Source organism: Elephas maximus, chromosome 3 (assembly GCF_024166365.1).
Source record: "Elephas maximus indicus isolate mEleMax1 chromosome 3, mEleMax1 primary haplotype, whole genome shotgun sequence".
Classification (NCBI taxonomy): Eukaryota; Metazoa; Chordata; class Mammalia; order Proboscidea; family Elephantidae; genus Elephas; species Elephas maximus.
In genome coordinates, this window is record NC_064821.1 from 39,765,406 (window position 1) to 39,785,031 (window position 19,626).

Genomic DNA, 19,626 nt, shown 5'->3' on the forward strand with positions numbered 1-19,626 from the left:
GAGGGGCTCTCTGCCCAGCCCATCCCACCAGGCTGACCCACAGCTATAACAGGACAGCGTCCCCCAGGCCTTGTGGCCAACCATGGTTCAGGAGGACTGACCCCCAAAGGTCCCCAACACCTGGCACACTCAGGTATAGGTGAACAGGATCAGCAGCAGGATGCAGCTCCCTACCCAACATACACAGCGACAGGGGCTTGGAAAGTCCCAAGCCCAGCTGGTCTCCGCCCTCCCACCCCCGACCCAAGGTCAAGGCTTCCTGGCCCTGGCAACTCCAACTCCCTGGGGATCTGGGAGGGGGCACGTAGGATGGAGCCTGGGCATGCTCCCCAGAGCAGAGGCCACCACACAGGACCCTCAGAAGTAAGGGGGCTCAGGGGCAAGTGAGGGACATTCTAGGCAGAGACCCTCACAAACAGGGCTCCATGTGGCTGGGGGGCCCCAACCAGGGAGGTCTTGGAGGCGGGGTCAGGCCTGGGCCTGCAGCAGTGAGGGACACAGAGGCAGGAAGCACCAAGGCCAGGAGCTAGGCTCTCTCTGACACCCAGACTTGGGCTAAGCCCCTCTGCCTTCTGCACTCCTGATCCCCCGTTTCCTGACTATAAAATGCAGTGACATCACCAAAGAGGATATTCAAATGGCCAACAAGCATATGAAAAGATGCTCAACATCATTAGCCATTAGGGAGATTCAAATAAAAACCACAATGAGATACCACCTCACTCACCCCCATTAGAATGGGAATGATTAAAAAAAATGGAAAACAACAGGTGTTAGTGAGGCTGTGGAGAAACTAGAAACCTCATCCATTGCTGGTGGGAATGTAAAATGGTACAGTCACTATAGGAAACTGTTTGGCGGTTCCTCAAAAAGTTGAACGCAGAACCACCATATGACCCAGCAATCCCAGTCCTAGGTATATACCCACAAGAAGTGAAGGCAAGGAATACAAACAGAAACCTGTACGCAAGTGTTCATAGCAACACTTTTCACAACAGCCATAAGGTGGAAACAACTGAAATGTCCACCCACAGATGAGTGGATATACACACAATGGTATATTATGCAACCCTAAGAAGAAATGAAGTCCTGATGCATGGCCACAACATGCATGAACCTTCATGGTGAGCGAAATAAGTCAGACACGTTGTTGTTAGGTGCCATTGAGTCGGTTCTGACCCTATAGAACAGAGTAGAACTGCCCCATAGGGTTTCCAAGGAGTGGTTGGTGGATTTGAACTGCCTACTTTTGGGTTAGCACCCGAGTTCTTAACTACTACGTCACCAGGGTTCCAAAGGAACTTATATGAAATAAGCAAATATATAGAAACCAAAGATTATTAGTCGTTAACAGGTGAGAAGGAGCTCCGATGGCACAAAGGTTAAGCGCTTGGCTACTAACCTAAAGGTTGATGGTTTGAACCCACTAGCAGCTCTGAGGAGAAAAGACCTGGTGATCTGCTCCCATAAAGATTATGCCTAAGAAACCCTATGGGGCAGCTCTACTCTGTCCTATAGGGTGGCTATGAGTGGGAATCAACTAGACAGCACACAACAATAACAACCAGGGGCGAGAGGGAGGGGAAAAGAAGGGATTTTTGCTTAGGACACGTTAAGTTTGTGTTAATGTGGTAGAATATTTGGAAAAGGATAGCGAGGATGGCACAACAGGAAAGATGTAATCAACGTCACTGAATTGTAAATGTGAAAGCTATGTTGGTAAATGTTTTAGTATGCATTTTCAACACAATTAAAAAAAAAATGCAGTGTCAGCGATGCCTGGTGCCTGGGGAGAAATCGGTGAAATTTAGGACAAAAAATGGTTAGCTCTTTTCAACCAACCCTTACCAAAGGCCCTGGGGTGGGTGGGGCATGATAGCAGGCTGTGAGAGAGGGCCTGCCTGGGCTGATCCTGGGAGGAATGAGGCAAGGTGAGAGAAGACGGGCTCCAGTGACCCCAGACCCTGGCTCAGTGGTGGGGGTCAGCTCCCCCCAGCCTCCTTCCCCCCAGGCCCCTCCTCCTCTGCCAGGCTGGCCATCAGCTCAGAGGCAGCCCCTACCCCACATATGTAGAGGCCCTGCAAGGCAAGAGCCCTCTGGGCGCCTCTGCTGTGGCCTCGGTGCCCGGTGACCGTTGCCTGGAGACAGGTTGCTGGGCCACCACTGTTGTTTCCTGGCAGAGGGTCTGCACCACCTTGTCAGGCAGGTAAGAGGGTGGTGGGCCCAGCGGCTGGGGTCCTGCTTGGGCGTGAGGGCTTGGAGCAGGTGGGGGGCACAGAGCCTGGAGGGGGAGGAGCCAGGAAGGGCTGAGACTCTCCAAGGAGGGCACAGGAAAGTCCCCACTGTGGTCAGACCTCCGTGCCACAGTGTGCAGGGGCACCCACCCCCCCATCCAGGGCGTGGCCTCAGGGGGGTGGGGGTGGGTCCCCTGCAGGCTGCTCAAGGGCCTGGTGAGGACCTGCCATCTGGACCCCCGAAAGGACGGGACCCCATGCTGGGACCAGGCCTGGCTCCCCAGAGCCAAACCCAGAAGGGCAGCCCCTTGGAATCCTCAGAGACGCCCGGACCACCAGTCCCAGCCAGGAGGCGCCAGCCCCTCTGGACAATGTCAGCACCTTGTTAGCGCCCTGCTACCACACGTGTGAAGTGTCCTTTGGAAGATCTGCACAGCTCACTGATGTTTGCTTTCACTCTCTGGGATGCGCTCTCCAGGTTCACAGATGTCCTCAGCTCGTCTTTCCGGGATGTCATTTCCTGCCGGGTGTTTTACCTGACCAGGTACAGCCTTTGTTTTAAAATCAGTTATCCAGGTGTGAGCTTTCTACCCAGACCCTGCAGCCTCGTCTCCCACTTCCTGCTCTCGGAAACATTTTCCTGCTCTTCTGTAGCCATAGCAGTCAGTAAGATCCCATTATGGGACCACTCCTCCACTGGTGGGCTCAGTCCCCACAGTGCCCTACTGTAAAAAAATGCCTCAACGAACATCCTCACATGTAAAGCTCTGTTCTGTATTCAGAATTACACCCTTGAGAGATTTCTGAAAGTGCAGTGACTGGATCAGAGCGTGGCCAGCGGGGCTCTCTGATACCTCATAGGTGCACTCCTACCTCCCCCCACTCGGCCAGTGATAAATGCAGACATCACATGCCACCAAGTCCCTGCACACCTGGGGTCTTTCTTTTAGTCTTTGTTCACTTGAACGACATGAAATAATGCCTCACTGCTTAATTTACTTTTTTTGTGAAAGTTATAAGTATACCGAGGAGTTGGCCTCTAACTCATGGCTACCCCATGGCAATGGAAGGAAACGCCGCCCAGTCCTGCGCCATCCCCATGATAGGTTGTGGATCAGATTATTGAGATCCATAGGGTTTTCATTAGCTGATTCTCAGGTGTAGATCGACAGGCCTTTCTTCCTAGTCTGTCTTAGTCTGGAAGCTTCGCTGAAACCTGTTCAGCATCCGAGCAACGTGAAAGCCCCCAGTGGCGTGGGTGGTGGCTGCACATGGGGGGCCTTGGCTAGGAATCGAACCTAGGTCTCAAGCATGGAAGGCGAGAATTCTACCGCTGAACCACCACTGCCCCCTATACCAAGTTAGAAAGGTCAAATAGAGCCATAAGGCTTACCAAAAAAAAAAAAAAAAATTCTCTGCCTGCCCCTCCCACCCTCTCCCACTCCCAGGGTAACTCTTTCGGCTATTTCTTCAATTTACCATCCTGTTTCTAATTAGTGCCCTTAAGTTGCTATTTCTTGCATTTCGACGGTTGGAGCTATCTCTTGACTTTGGACTGTGCTAGAAGAAAGGTTTGCTCTCCCACACGCAGCCAGGTTTATATTACAACCATTCAATTAATACAGCCAAGCACACATCTGTTTTCTTTGGGGTTGGTAACGGCCCTGTTTCTGCATCTGCTTGTTTTTCTACATACTTATCACTGATTGTCCCCAAGCTCGGTGACATTGCCACCTCCTCCTCCCCCTTGTCTTAACCATCATCATCATTACTGAGCACTCAGTACACACCAGGCACTGTCCTAAGCCATCACGTGTCTAGACTTCATCTTCCTGGCAACCTGGGGCAGCTACCACTGTCCCCACCCTACATGCCGGAGAGGGAACCAAGGCACAGAGAAAGCAGGCCAATCACCCAGGTCACTGCTGACATGGGAGCCAGCCCCTGAACAGGAAGCATTACTGTTCTAGCAAGGGTCACCCTCCAGGGGACTTTTCCTGCCTTCTCATCTGCTAACCAGGTGTGGCCTAGCTGTGAGCCCTGGCCTCTGCCGTCCCCACAGGAAGGCTGGAGGGCACCGCTTGACCCTGGCCTCTCAGCCCCCTGCAGTGTGTCTCCAGGTGCTCCGTGGGCGATTTCCTCTCTCCATCTGGTCCGCTGAGTCTCATGGCTCTGGAACGCTTGTCCTTCCGGTACTGGTTTCCTAGATAGTGCTTTAGTTTCTGACCTGAATTCCAACCCTGCAGTTTAATTATCACAAACTCTTTCTAATCCTATTGCTTTAACGGCACCCTGTTCTCTTCTAGGGGGGCACCGTCTCCCCCCTCTTCTAGAGCACATGCTAGTTGTGGTTGTGGGTTGTCATGTCAGCTCTCCCTCCTTTTCCTCTGTGTGTGTGTTTCTGTGTGTGTGTGTGCCACCTCTTGCTCACACCTCGGTGCCTTCCCTCAGCAATCTGAAAGGCCTGGCCGGCCACACACTCAGAGTGAAGCATGAGCAGCCTCTGGAAGCTCCATGTGTCAGGAGCTTTGCTGTGGGGCCAAATGCACTTCCCGGAGCCTGACTGCGTACCCACTAGTGCCAAACCAAGCTCAAATGTTTCTCTGTTGTCAGGGGCAGGCCCTCAAACGCCACAGCTCCGTCCAACCACGGTTTCCAGTACACTTGCCTCCTTACTGGCAGAACACTCCTAAACCTTCAGAAAGTCTACATTTCTTCCTGGTCACGACGTCTCGGGTCAGTTCTTGAGACAGCTTTCCTGCACTAGGGCTCTGACCACAGCCCTGGCCTCCTCTCTCCTCTTGGGCCTTTGGCTTGGGTTGTGTTTCCACTTTATGTATATGTCCAGGGTGCCAGGGCTAAGGGGATAGGCAGCACTGCCTGCCCTCTGCTGGCCCCTGCCCATCCCTTGCTTGATATGGCCTTCCTCTGTAGGGCAGTGGACAGAGCAAAAGGGACCCCAGTTACCAACCAGGCCACATCCCACCCCTCACCCAGCAGCCCAGGAAATGGGTTTGTTTGCTGGTGTGAAGCAGAAGCAGCCATAGAGAAATTGGCTAAAAAAATTCCCCAAAATATTCCAGAGTTGGCAGCATATGAAGGGGTGCTCAGGAGCGGGGAGACCTCAAGAGGCTGGGACCTCGGGTGAGGATGGCAAAGCCATCTGGGGGAGCTGCTGAGATGGGAAGTGGCTTAGCACCGCCTGGCTGCCTCAGACAGGGCTGAGACCATGCCCTCGGCTGACCTGGCCCTTAGGCTTGATGCTTCCTTCCTTAAAGCCGGCGCCGAGGCGGTGGGGAGCAACGCCCAACGGACAGTTCTGCCAGTGGAGGCCATGCCCAGGGCCGACAGGATGTGGACACCGCCCTGCCCCCTCGGGGCACCATTCCCCAGGGGCCCCAAGGAGATCGAAGTCGGCCACAGGCCAAGGCCTCTGCTCCAGAACCAGAGAGGCACCCACGCCCAGGCAGGGCAGGCCTGACCATGGGCCAGGGCCAAGGGGCAGGACCTCAGGCAGCCCTGAGGCCCCGTAGGAGGGTGGGGCCTGAATCTGCTCAAAGGGGCCCCCGTCCTGGTGCCCCTATACCCATAGCCCATGGCCGAACCCGATTCATCCACCACCGTGGACCCCCGACACGAGCCCAAGCTGCCACCAAAAGAAGCAAGAGAACGAGGGTGGTAGTGGTCCGGCGAGGCCACCCCCGAGCACCGGGTGAATACAAGTCAGCCCATGCAGGTGTCCCCCTCCCCCAGGGAAGGCCCCCTGGGTCCAGGTGGAGCTGCAGCCACACTCTGTTACACCCAGCCAGGTCCAACAGCCATGCATGGTCCTTGCCCATGAGAGGAGCCAGCTGGGTGGGCAGGGGAGGTTGGCCAGCTAAACAGGATGGTGGGTGCACTGCCCCTGCCTGTCCCCAGCCGTGTCCTGAGCCCCTGCTGCCCCACAGCCCCTCATCCATGCTGACCCACGGCTCTCTACCGGACAAGGGCCCCTGAGTCACACGTGACGTCATCATGGACATTGTGACCCCCACTCCTCCTGGGGATGGCCTGGCCCAGCCCCAGCCTTACACATTAGTCCCCCTCCCTTGCCCCAGCTGTGCCCTGCTGGTAAGGAGGATAAGGGTGCCCTGCCCCTTGCTGTGTAGCCCCCTGGCCTGAGACAGAAGGAGCGAGGCCCCAAAGGTGTTGCCATTTGGCCAGGGCATCTCTCTGTCTTCAATCCAGAGCACCTCCACCTCCAGATGGGGGTAACTGTGACCTCTGTCCTGGGAGGTGTGACAGGCCCTTAGCCCTCCCTGGCCGGGTCTGAGCCTGGGCTGAGATTGCAGCCAAGGCTAGTGGTGGGGGGATGCCCAGGAGGTGCTAGGAATGGTAGAAGCCTGGGCGGCAGGGCCTTGCAGACACCTCCGCCCCTGGGCTGACCCCACCCTATCCTCAGGCTGGGCCCATGAGAGATCGATGGGCAGTGGCCGAGAGGAGGGGCTTCTGCGGCAGCTGAGCCAGTTGGACCATGATGCAGGTGAGCAGGGTCTGAGAGCTAGGAGCTGGGGAAGAGGGGAGCCTCCACAGGGCAGGACCCACCCTCTGACTGCCCATTGCCCACAGAGCTCCTGGAGGACGCTGATGCCACCAGGCCCCTGGCTGCGCGCCTGGAGGAGCAGCTGCTGGAGGGGGAGAAGCAGCTACCCAGTGCTGGGCAGGGCCCCTTCTTCTACATCGGGGGCACCAACGGGGCCTCCATGTGAGGGTGGCCTGCTCTCACTGCCCCCAGCCCCATGCCCCAGTGCCCAGCCTTAGTTCTGGTTGCTGCCTGCAGTCCCACGTCATCTGATGGGGTCCCCACACTCCTTCCCCAGGGTCCCCAGGCCCAAGTCACTGCTGTCCCTACCCTGGGGTCCCCGTACCCTTCCCCTAGGGTCCCCAGGCCAGGTCACTGCTGCCCCTCCTCCAGGGTTCCCACACCCCTCTCCCAGGGTCCCCAGACCTGGGTCACTGTTGCCCTCCCCCAGAGCCCCCAGGCCAGGATCACCACTGACCCTCCCCCCAGGTCCCCACACCCCTCTCCCAGGGTCCCTAGGCCTGGGTCACTGCTTCCTCTCCCCTGCAGAATCAGCGCCTACTGCAGGAGCAAAGGCTGGCATCGCACCCAGGACAGCCGGCGGGAGGACTACAAGCTCAAGTGGTGCGAGGTCAAGTGCCGGGACACTTACTGCAGCTTTCGGGAAGGTAGTCAGGGGGAAGACCCTGGTCAAGACCCAGGTGGGAGCCTGCAGGGGTCTCCTGAAGAGCAGGGGCAAATGGAGTCAGGCTGCCATACAGGGAGGCCATGGTGGCAAGGGTGGCCTCAGTGGTCAAGGTAGTCGGGGTAGTCAGGACACTGAGGTAGCCATGGCTGCGCAGTGGCCACTTCATGCTTCCCAGGGCTCTGTCGTGCCAGGTGAACAGCTCCTCTACCAGCTCCCCAACAACAAGCTGCTCACAACCAAGATAGGGCTGCTCAGTGCCCTAAGGGAGTACTCGCGGGTCGTGAATAAGATCAACAAGACATCTCAGTCCAACCAAGCCAAGTAAGCCTATCCACCTACCCGTTCCGCCCGACACGTCCCTCCACCTTCGTCCTTCACAGAGGAATGCTCAGCCCACCTGTTCCATGTTGTCGTTGTCGTTAGGTGCCATCAAGTTGGTTCTGACTTTCAGCAACCCTATAGGAGAGAGCAGAACTGCCCCATAGGGTTTCCAAAGAGCGGCTGGTGGATATGACTACCGACCTTGTGGTTAGCAGCTGAGCTCTTAACTACTATGCCACCAGGGCTCCATGGCGTTACTCATCTGAAACCCATCCACCTGCCTCCTGGCGGTTCCAAACGTCAGTCCAGCACTGTTCTTGACTGTCCAACTCCTGCACACTCACAACCCACCTCATTACTCACCAAGTCCACCCACCTCTCCCATTCCACCTATCTACACATGGATCTACCCCCAAACACGTCAATTCCCCTCTACTCCCCCTCCACACCACAGCTCACCACAGAACTATTCAGGTTGTCATCCCTTCAGTCATTCCCTGGTTGACCCCACCACTGCCATCCAAGCATTCCCCCCTTCACCACCCCCTGCGCACCTACACCTGATCCCTCCAAGTATTCATCTACCTGGCCACTTGCCTCTCCACCCACCCATTCTTTCACTTGCCCACCCATTTATGCATCTACCTACCCACCCAACAAGCCACCCACAACTAGTACCCCACCTGCCTGTCCATCAAGGCAGGCGGCCACATGTCCACCCACTACCTGCTCACGTTACACTGTGGCATCTTTCATCCACCTACCCACCCATCATTCCCCTACACCCTGCCTGCTTCCACCAGCAGCTCTGGTCTACACCATCCATCTGCTCACCCACTGAGCCTGCTGCCCGTCCGTCCGTCCGTCCGTCCATCCATCCACCCACCCATCCAAAATCAATTCAATCAACCACACACTTCCATCCAAAATCCATCTATCCTCCTGCCCACCCACCCATCCACACACATCCCTATTTTACCTCCATGCTCCTAGCCATCGTCCATCTCTCCAGACACCCACCCAGACACCCCCCAAACACAACTAAGCTGCCCACTCAAGCCAGGTCTTATGTTCCTGGGGTACCGATTTGGAAAGGACATCCCATGAGGAGAGCCTGTGGGCCAGCCCAAGGTGCCTCCAGCCACAGAGGTAGAAGCACTTAGGCTGGACAGGAGTGGCAGTTTCCAGTCTAGATGGAAAGGTGACCTGGTTTTAGATGGAAAGGGACAAAAGGGCAGCCCAGATCAAAGAAACGCAACAGTTGAGGCCTGGTACCCTCCAGGCTTAGCTTGACTACCTGCCATGTGCTGTGCCCTGGAGGCACAGCTCTGAGCTGACCACTCACAAATGTCTGAGTTGGTGCAGGCTGGGAGAAAAGCCACGAGAGGGGCCAGGCATCCAGAAGGTGCCCCTAGCGGAGGACCAAAGAGTGCCCTATAAAGGCAATGGCGGGAGGGCAGTGTGACTGGAGGCTGCAGGAGCCAACTCCCCTGTGCTGCTTGGCCAGGCTGGCAGGGGACAGACACACATCCTCCTCACCTCTCTCCTCCCCAGGATCCTGAGAATGGAAGAGTTTTTCCCAGAGACCTACCGCCTGGACATCAGGGATGAGCGAGAGGCCTTCTTCGCCCTGTTTGATGGTGAGGCCAGTGGACACCAGGCAGGTGTGGGGAGCCTATGGGGAGTTGCCCTGGAAAGACAGGGTAGAGGCTGGGCCACCGCTGGGATGTGAGCAGGGTAGGGGGGAGGACAGGGCCACGGCTAGGTCTAAGGGGAGGCAGGGGGTGGGGGTAGGCAGAGCACAGGGAGAGTTGAGGCGGGGGCGTGGCCAGGGCGTGTGTTGTCAGGGCTGCAGCAGGGGCAGGGCTACAGCAGGGGCAAGGGCAGGGCTGAGGCTAGCCAGGGGCTCAGGGTGGCACTCCCCGCAGAGACACAGACCTGGATCTGCAAGCCCACAGCCTCCAACCAGGGCAAGGGCATCTTTCTGCTCAGGAACCAGGAGGAGGTAGCCGCCCTCCAGGCCAAGACGCAGAGCATCGAGGATGACCCTGTCTACCGCAAGATGCCATTCCGGGCGCCTCAGGCTCGGGTTGTTCAGAGGTGTGGGGCAGGGGCGGAGGAGGGGTGCCACCAGGGGAGTCTTTTGGCGGGGGCGGATGCTGGGCCCCGCTGGTGCCTGTGAGGGTTCTCGGAGATCAGCGGGTTGCAGGGCCCTAGCTATAAAAAATAGCACCTAATTTTTTTTTTTTTAAGGCAATTAGTTTTAAATTGCTGAATGATCTCTCAGGGCTGGCGTGGAAACTGCAGTGGCCAATAGAAACTGCTCATTAGCACCCCTCATCAAGCGGTGTCCAGAGCACTCACCCCACCTGCCGTATCTTAGTTAACACCTCTGCCGGGCACCTACGCCCCTCCCCCCTCCCGGTGCTCATTTCACCTCATGGGGGGGGCCGCAGAGATGGGGGATGTCACATCCGGTCAGGGACACAGAAAAGACACCCCCAGGGAACCACCAGCACATGGTCTCTGGACAAAGGCTCCAGGGCAGGGGGTGGGAGTGGAGGTCAGTATGTCCCTCAGCCCAGCCCAGCCCCAGCACCCCACCTCCAACCCCCAAAAAGCAGCCTTCATGGCCATAGTTCAGCTAATCGCTCCTCCCTTTCTCAAGAACTTCTGTGGCTACTTCTGCCACCAGGGTGGATGCCACCCACTGTCACAGCTGTTCTTCACTGTCCCCCTCCAAAGCCCCTCCCCAGTGGCTTGTTCCTGACTCCAAGTCTGATCTTACAGGTTCCTCCACCTGGGATCTCCCCTCCCTTCCTCTCCAAGGCTGCCATCCTTTGAAGCCACCCTTCTCCTCCAGGAAGCCCCCTCCTCCTTCTCCAGGGATCCTTCCTCCTCCAGACAGCCTCCCCCCCCGTTCCAGACAGCCCTCCTCCTCTAGAAAGCCCTCTCTTCCTCCTCCAAGAAGCCCCTTTCCCCTTCTCCAGGCAGCTTCCTCCTCCAGGCAGCCCTCCTGCCGTCTCCGGCCCAATTTGTTTCCATCCTCTGGGCTCCTATTGAGAGCTGAACATGCAGTGGGCTGGGATCTAGGAGCCAGACCTGGGGAGGTTCAGAAATGTCGCCTTACCAGTGCTCTCAGCCAGAGGAGGGAGCCCAAGGGTCACACCTGGGACAGGAGGGAAGGGCCCTGAGGAGCTGATAGAGGCCCTGGCATGGCGAGGACCCCATGATGCAGGGCCACAGGCCAGCTACCATGCAACTCAACTCCAGTGGCCCCATGTGCCGGCCTAGGTACATCCGGAACCCACTGCTGCTGGACGGTAAGAAGTTTGACGTGCGTTCGTACCTGCTTATCGCCTGCGCCATGCCCTACATGGTCTTCTTTGGCCACGGCTACGCCCGCCTCACCCTCGGGCTCTACGACCCCCACTCCAACGACCTCAGTGGCCACTTGACCAACCAGGTGAGGCCCCCATTGGTGAGGACCCCCTGTCTGCAGACAGGGCAGGGCAGCCTTGGGACAGGATCAGAGGATGATGTTCACTGCTTGGGAAAGCAGCGGGGGTCTAGCCTGTACTAGAGTCCCAGGGTCTCTGGATATGAGCTGTGGTTTTGGTAGCATCAAGTCATGGAGGCCATGGTGCTCAAGGGGGTGGGGGTCTTGAGGAGTCTATGGTGGTGCTGGGTCCCTGTGAGGCCCTCAAGAGAGAGGTTGAAGGGAGGGGTCTCTTCAGAGGGCCTTGGTAGGGAGGAGTCAAGGTGGGCACATCCAGGAGGGAGGCTTCAGCAGGTGAGAAATCCCAAAGGGAAGCTGGTCTGATGAGGGTCTCAGTGGGAGTCTCCATGGATGGAGGCATCAGTCAAAGGGTCTCAGTGGACAGGGCCACAGGAGGATGTCTGGGGGAGCAGGCTCTCTGTGCATCTTGGGTAGCAGGGCCAGGGCAAGTCTCTTTAGGGGGCTGTTAGTGGTAGAAGAACTCTCCATGGGGCAGTGCCTCTGGGGGTTCTGGGTGGTCTCTAGGCCCTGCCTTCACTCCCTCCTCCCCCCACCCCAGTTCATGCAGAAGAAGAGCCCCCTCTACGTGCTGCTCAAAGAGGACACAGTGTGGAGCATGGAGCACCTCAATCGCTACATCAACGACAAGTTTAGGAAAACCAAGGGCCTCCCCAGAGACTGGGTCTTCACCACCTTCACGGTCTGTCTGGGGAGGGGGGCAGGGGGCACTCAGGTCAGGAGCCCAGGGCCAGATCCCTGAGGGTGTGTGTATCTGTGTGTGTGCTTGTCTTGATGCATGTGTGTCTATGTGTGTGTGTGTTTGTCTGTGTGTATATATATGTATTGGTATATCTGTGTGTGTGTCTGTCTTACATCTGTGTGTATATCTGTGTGTGTGTGCGCGCTCATCTGTGTTTGTGCATGTGTGTCTGTCTTTGTGTTTGTGTGTGTGTATGTGTCTGTGCGTGTCTATGTGTCTGTGTGTGTCTGCAAGTATGTCTGTGTGTATGTGTTTGTGTGGTGGTGTTATGACCTGTATGGGACCCAGCACAAGGCATGTGATATGCCATCTGGGTGTGTGTGACTGTGCTAAAGAGTATGTCTAGTGTGTAGCTGGGTGATGGAAGTCAGACACTTTGAGGTGTCTGCAATTCCTCTTCTCATCACTACTTTTTTAAAGTTGAGATATAATTCACACAACATAAAATTCACCATTTTAAAGTGTACACTTCACTGATTTTCACAAGATGGTGTTACCATCCCCACTAATTCCAGAACAATTTCATCACCCCCAGAATGAAACCCTATACCTATCAGCAGTCTTTCTCTAGTCTTCCCCAACCCTTCCAGCCTCTGGCAACCACTGATATACTTTCTGTCTCTATGGATTTGCCTACTCTAGATACTTCATGTAAGCGGATCATACAATACGTGGCTTTTCACTTAGCATAATGTTTTCAAAGGCTCACTCACGGTATAGCATGAATCCTTTTTATGGCCAAATAATTCCTATTTGGGCATTTGAGCTATTTCCACCTTTTGGCAATTGTGAATATTGCTGCTATGAATATTGGTGTACAAATTTCTGTGTGGACATGTTTTCACTTCTCTTGGGTATACACCTAGGAGAAGACTTGTCCGGTCATATGGTAATTCTGTGGATGTACTGCCGCAACCACTTTGCAAAAGCAGTTGTAGCAGTACATGGCCGTACAACTCCCAGAAGTTCAATATAGACTTGGAAGAGGACGTGAAACCAGGGATATCATTGCTGACGTCAGATGGATCCTGCCTGAAAGCAGAGAACACCAGAAGGATGTTTACCTGTGTTTTACTGACTATGAAGAGGCATTGGACTGTGTGGATCGTAACAAATTATGGGTAACATTGTGAAGGATGGGTAATTCCGGAACACTTACTTTTTCATGAGGAAGCTGTGCATAGATAAAGAGGCAGTCATTCAAACAGGACAAGGGGATACTGTGTAGTTTAAAGTCAGGAAAGGTGTGCATCAGGGTTGTATCCTTTCACCATACTTATTCAATCTGTATGGTGAGCAAATAATCCAAGAATCTGGATTACATGATGAAGCATGGGCCATCAGGATTGGAGGAAGACTCATTAACAGCCTCCCTTATGCAGATCCCACAACCTTGCCTGCTGAGGACTTGAAGCTCTTACTGATGAAGATCAAAGACAACAGCCTTCAGTATGGATTACAACTCTACATAAAGAAAACAAAAATTCTCACAACTGGACCAATGAGCAACATCATGATAAATGGAGAAAAGATTGAAGTTGTCAAGGATTTTATTATACTTGGATCTGCAATCAACACCCAAGAAAGCAGCAGTCAAGAAATCAAAAGATGCATTGCATTGGGCAAATCTGCCGCTAAAGACCTCTTTAAAGTGTTGAAAACCAAAGATGTCACCTTGAAGACTAAGGTGTGCTGACCCTAGCCATGGTGTTTTCAGTTGCCTCATATGCATGTGAAAGCTGGACAATGAATCAGGAAGACCGAAGAAGCATTGAAACTTTTGAATTATGGTGTTGGTGAAGAATATTGAATATACCATGGACTGGCAGAAGAATGAACAAATCTGTCTTGGAAGACATACAGCCAAAATGCTCCTTAGAAGCAAGGATGATAAGACTTTGTCTCACATATTTTGGACATGTTATCAGGAGGGACCAGTCCATGGAGAAGGACATCATGCTTGGTAGAGGGTCATCAAAAAAGAGGAAGAACCTCAGCAAGATGGAATGACACAGTAGCTGCAATAATGGGCTCAGACATAACGATTATGAGGATGGCGAGGGACCAGGCAGCGTTTTGCTCTGTTGTACATGTGGTCGCTGAGTTGGAATCAACTTAGTGGCACCTAACAACAACAGCAGACCCTTATCAGATACATGATTTGCAAATATCCCTCTCATTCCTTGGGTTGTCTTCATTTTCTTGATAGTGTTGTTTTAAACACAAAAGCTTTTATTTTGATAAAATCCAGTGTATCTATTGTTTTCTTTTGTTGATTGTGTTCTTGATGTCACAAGGTCACAAAGATTTACACTATGTTTTCTTCTAAGAGTTTTATACTTTTAGCTCTTACATTTAGGTCTTTGATGCATTTTGAGTTAGTTTTGTATATGGTGTGAGGTAGGGGTCTAACTTCATTCTCTTACATGTGGGTATCCAGTTGTTTTGGCACCATTTGTTAAAACTATTCGTTCCCCCACTGAATGGTCTCAGCACCCTTGTCAAAAATCAACTGACCATAGATGTATGAGTATATTTCTGGACTCTCAATTCTATTGTGTTAACCTATGCCTAAGATGAGTCGGAATCGACTCAACGGCTCTGGGTCTGGGTTGGTGGGATCCTGTGCCAGTACCACATTGTCTTGATTATTGTAGCTTTGTAGGAAGTTTTGAAATTGGGAAGTGTGAGTCCTACAATGTTCTTTCTTAAGATTTTTTTTGGCTGTCCTGGGCTTCCTCAAGAACACTTTCTATTGATTTTCTTTCCCCGTGCATGTGCCACGCTTTCTTTCTTCTTTACATGTCTTATAACTTTTTGTTGAAAAGTTGATATTTTAAATAATATAATGTGACAACTCTGAAAATCAGTTCTTCTCTCTCCCCAAGGTTTGTTGTTGTTGCTGCTTGTTGTAGTCGTTGTTGTTTTAGTGACCTTTCTGAACTAATTCTGTAAAGTCCGTATTCTTTGTTGTGTGTGACCACTGAAGTCTCTACTTGGTTAGCTTAGTGGTCACCTAATGATTGGACATGTATTCCTTTAAATGCCTGAAACTGATAAATCTCCCAGTCTTTTCGGAGCAGCTGTGCGTGTGTGTTGTTGGGGTACATCTTCAACACTCACCCAGACAGTTTACAACTCTGCCTTAGCTTTCACTTCCTGCTTACATAAAGCCTCAACATCAGCCAGAGGCGAGACCCTAAGGCCTTCCAGTCTTTCTTTAGCATGCTCACAATGCTATGCTTGAATGCGTCCTTCTTTATTTACCAGGAATATGTCAGAGCTTTTCAAAGCCCATGCTATCTCATTCCTCAGCTTTTTCTTTTTTCTTTTTTTTGATAGTCTATTGTTTGTTCCAACTGTTATCCATTGTCCAAGGCAGCTGCAGTGTTAAAACCAAAACCCATTGCCATCAAGTCAGTTCTGATTCATAGCAACCCTATAGGACAGAGTAGAACTCCTATAGGGTTTTTTTAAGGAGAAGCTGATAGATTCAAACTGCCAACCTTTTAGTTAACAGCCATAGCTTTTAACCACTGCTCCACCAGGGCCCCAGTGTTAAAATACTCGCTTGTAAATGTTCTTGATAAACACTCTCCAGGGTGAGGCTTTTAGCACTAGGCAAAATCTGAATCAGGTTAAAATAAAGATAGGCCTTTCAAGTGGTGTTTTCCAAGGCAAAACAAGTAATTACAATTCTTTGTGAATGAGGTCTGTTCTGCTCCCTCCAATAGTAGAAAAGTGGGCTGTTATTTTTCAAGGCTACTGCTGAGCTGGGAAGCAGGGTATGGGTCTAGGGCAGGTTAAGACGCCATGAAACTCACAGTTCTTACTGAGATTCAGCCACTTTTCCTGAATAAATGCTCCCCAAGTTGCTGTAAATCTTTGGTTAATTTTCAGAGTTCTGAAAAAGTTTATTCTGACCATGTTTTCCAGTTTTTTTTTTTTTGGTTGCTTTTATGCAAAGTGAATTTTTGGAGGTCCTTATGCCACCGTTTTTGATGATGTCCTCGTCTCTCTTGAGCCTACTCCATTGAGGCTTCACCCTCCGCTGTGCCACTGAAACACTCTTGTTGAGGTCACCAGTGACTCCACCTTGCTAAATCTAGGGGTCAGTTCCCAGCCCTCCTCTTACCTGACCCATCAGTTGCTTTGGACACAACAGCTCACTTTCTGATGTACTTTCTCCTGTGGTTTCAAAGACCTTGCCAGTTCCCTCCTGGCCCCCTTTGCTGGCCCCTCATTTCCTGCCTTCTGCACACTGGAGACCCAGGCTCAGCTAGATGCTTTTCTTTTTATATGCACCCGTTTGTGATGACAGCCCATCTCCTGGTTTTAAATTCCATTTATATGCTTAAGACTACACATTTAACCATCTGGCCCTGACCTCTCTCCTGAACTCATCTTCTATCCCGCTGCCTGTCAACACCCCACCTGCAAGTCCATGGCCGTCTCAGACTACCTAGCCCTTCTCCATTCCTCAATCGATGGGGACTCCATCCTTCCAGAGTCTCAGACCAAAACACCTAGGAATCATCATTCACTTCTCCTTCACAGCTCACAATCCATTCATCAGCCAATCCAGTTGGCCACCTGGATTATTGTAACAGCTTCCTCCTGGCCCCTTCTGTCTCTTCCCAGCACAGCAGACAGAAGGAGCCTAGTAACACATGGGCAGACATGTCCCTCCTATGCTCGACCTGCAATGGTCTCAGAGTAAAAGGTCCTTCCTGTGTCCCCCTGCTCTAACTGGCACCATCTCTGTGGCCTCGCCTCCTACTCTCCCCGTCTGTTCTCCACCCCAGCCACAGGAGCCTTGCTCTGTTCCTTGAAAACCCCAAGCATGCCCCCTCCTGATGACTGTTGTTCCTCCCCCAGATATAACACCCCCATGGCTCCTCCTCCTGTTGCCTGCTCACTATCCCCTCAATGAGGCACAGTCAGACCACACCCCATTTTACATTACACCCCCAGAACTTGTGATCCCCTTACCCTGCTTCATTTTTCCCTTACTATTTATCACCTATTACGCTGCACAACCTATGTAATAATTTCTGTATTACATATGTCTATCCCCCCTGGTATGAGGGAGCTGTTCAAGGGCATGGATTCCGTGTACACTTTGTTCACTCTTGTACGCCCAGTATGTGGCACATCATAGAAGCTCCGTGAATTTGTCGAATGACTAAAAAAAAGCTGGTGTGAATGAGTTTCTGGCTGTGAGTATGTGACTATAAGAACCTGAGTGTGAAAGGTAAGGGTACAGCTGGTTGTGCAGGTGAGATACAGGTATAGCTGTGCAGGTGTGGGTACAGATGAGTGCGCAAGCGAGGGTATAGGTGGGTGTGCAGGTGAGAGCTGCAGATGAGAGATGTGGCTTGACTGTGCAGGCTGGGAGGCAACAAGCAGGTGGTGGGCCCTGACTGACAGTCCCCCACTCCACAGAAGCGGATGCAGCAGATCATGGCCCACTGCTTCCTGGCGGTCAAGTCCAAGCTGGAGTGCAAGCTAGGCTACTTCGACCTCATTGGCTGTGACTTCCTGATCGATGAGAACTTCAAGGTGTGGTTGAGCATGCAGGCAGTGGGGCCAGGTTGGTAGGTGCAAGTAGGCAGGGTTGGTAGGTGAAATAGGTAGGGGCCATCTGTGCATACCCTGACCATCCAGCCAGACCCACCGTGGTCCATCCAGCCCTGGAGGTGGACATGTCCAAGGGGCTGAGCCCCCTGCTCCCACTGGGACAGAGTTATACCCCTTCCTCGAGGCAGCTCCCAATCCCAGATAGGCTCTTACTGCCTCAGCTCCTGGGCAAATAGGAGGAATGAAATGACAGACACAAGTGCCCTGTTCAAGGGCACCCAGCTTAATGGGGACCAGGGCCTCGACCTCCTGCTGGCGGAGGAGGCTTGGGGATGGGGCTACTGACCAGTGTTGGCCCCAGGTGTGGCTTCTGGAAATGAACTCCAACCCTGCCCTGCACACCAACTGTGAGGTCCTGAAGGAAGTGATCCCGGGTGTGGTCGTGGAGACCCTGGGTGAGCCCCTATGGAGGAGCCCCCTCCACACCTTCAGGGCCCTCAACCCCTGGCCACAACCCCAAGCACAGACCTCCACAAACCCGGGCCCTCCAACATAGAAGGGCCTACCTAGAACCCCACACCCCTTCTCTAAAAGCCTGGGTCCCACTCCTCACGCTCCCCGCCCCTCCCCCTGCCCACCCTCCCAGTGCCCCTCACTCGCCCTCCCCACTCGCCCTCCCCACACCCACAGACCTGGCGCTGGAGACCTTCCAGAAGAGCCTGCGCAACCAGAAGATGCTGCCCCTGCTGTCGCAGCGCCGCTTTGTGCTTCTGCACAACGGCGAGACAGACCTGTGGCCGCGCCTGGGTGGTTCTCGCCTGGCCTGTCGCCCCCCGCACGCGCCGTCGGGACCCCGGCCTGTCTGCGACACTGCCTCCTCGGCGCCACCGCCCCTGGCCCGCGCCCCCAATAGGCCAGGCGCACGCAGGCTCGCACCGCCCCGGGGCCCCGGCGGCGGGCGACCCTCCTCGGCTCAGCGGCGCCCCCCGCCGCCACAGGAAGCTGAGGCCCCAACTCCCGGCCCCACGGGGCTGCCGCTCGACCTCTGGGACGCCGAGGCCCCGGACGCGGGGCAACCGCTCGCAGGCGGCGGGGCCCCGACGCAGGAACCCTACCCGGGGCCGGTGGAGGACGAGCGCGAGGAAGAGCGCGAGGGACGCAAGGCCGCGGGCCACCGGGGCTCCTAACCTGGAGCGCCTCTGACGCTCGCCCTCTCGGGGACCTATAAAGCCTACTTTGTTACAAACGCGGTTGCATTAGCGGGTCTGGCTGAGCCCCGCCGGCCCCCACGCGCCCTGGGGATCCCAGCGCAGACGCCCTCCCGCTGCCCCTCAGGCACCTTCTCTGCTGGGTCTCAGAGGCCGGTCCTGGAGGGCGTCAGGAGGTCAGGGATGAGGAGGTCAGGGATGTCGCAGAATGCGGAGGCAACCTCCTGAGCAGCCACTGCTGGCCTGCCAGCCCCTCATCCCAGCTGCTTGGCCTCCAACATCCCGGCTCAAACCGGGTTGGGGTGCGGGGAATTTTGGCAGCCAGCGCCCAGGCTGCAGACGGATTCAGAGCCCAAGACGCAGATCTGGAGACCACGGCCCCTGGGGTGCACCAAAGCCCCCCTACCAACAACACCAGAGCCCGCCTACAACCCCGCTCCCCAGTCCAGGTCCACCCCCAGCTCCTGCACCGCCCCCCTGCACGCCCGTCACCGGCGCCCCGCCCCTCTTCTCCAACTCCCCCCGGCCCCGGCCCGTTATTGCCCTGCCTTTCGAGGAGCGCCTGTCGCCGGCCCTGCCCCCACCAAGGAGGACCCTTCACACCCGAGTCTCCGACTCCGGCACAGCCTGGGCACGGGGAGGGACTCTAGCGGAGGCGAAATCCCCGAAGCTCTCTCCATTATGGGCCGGAGGGACCGAGGAGTGGGCGGGGGCTGCACTCCCGCGGGGAGCCATGGCAAGGCACCGCTAGAGGGCGCCCTCGACCGCCGTGTGT

The 19,626-nt window shown here is 54.5% G+C and overlaps 1 protein-coding gene and 1 long non-coding RNA gene across 2 annotated transcripts; one reads left to right on the top strand and one right to left on the bottom strand.

The window, feature by feature from the left end:
- Nucleotides 1-1,684: 1,684 nt before the first annotated feature.
- LOC126072440 (uncharacterized) lies at nucleotides 1,685-9,798 on the bottom strand. Its single transcript, XR_007516509.1, has 3 exons — nucleotides 9,396-9,798; nucleotides 7,823-7,939; nucleotides 1,685-2,770 (listed from the first exon to the last, which is right to left on the bottom strand). It is a non-coding gene; the product is annotated as an uncharacterized LOC126072440 (long non-coding RNA).
- TTLL10 (tubulin tyrosine ligase like 10) lies at nucleotides 2,456-18,916 on the top strand. Its single transcript, XM_049877575.1, is given in 15 exon segments — nucleotides 2,456-2,607; nucleotides 2,713-2,778; nucleotides 4,848-4,970; nucleotides 5,513-5,946; nucleotides 6,676-6,848; nucleotides 6,851-6,978; nucleotides 7,345-7,463; nucleotides 7,675-7,804; nucleotides 9,359-9,444; nucleotides 9,733-9,904; nucleotides 11,099-11,270; nucleotides 11,863-12,003; nucleotides 17,509-17,625; nucleotides 18,005-18,098; nucleotides 18,334-18,916. Coding segments are annotated over 15 exon segments (2,568 nt in total). The 5' UTR covers nucleotides 2,456-2,491; the 3' UTR covers nucleotides 18,831-18,916.
- Nucleotides 18,917-19,626: the final 710 nt, after the last annotated feature.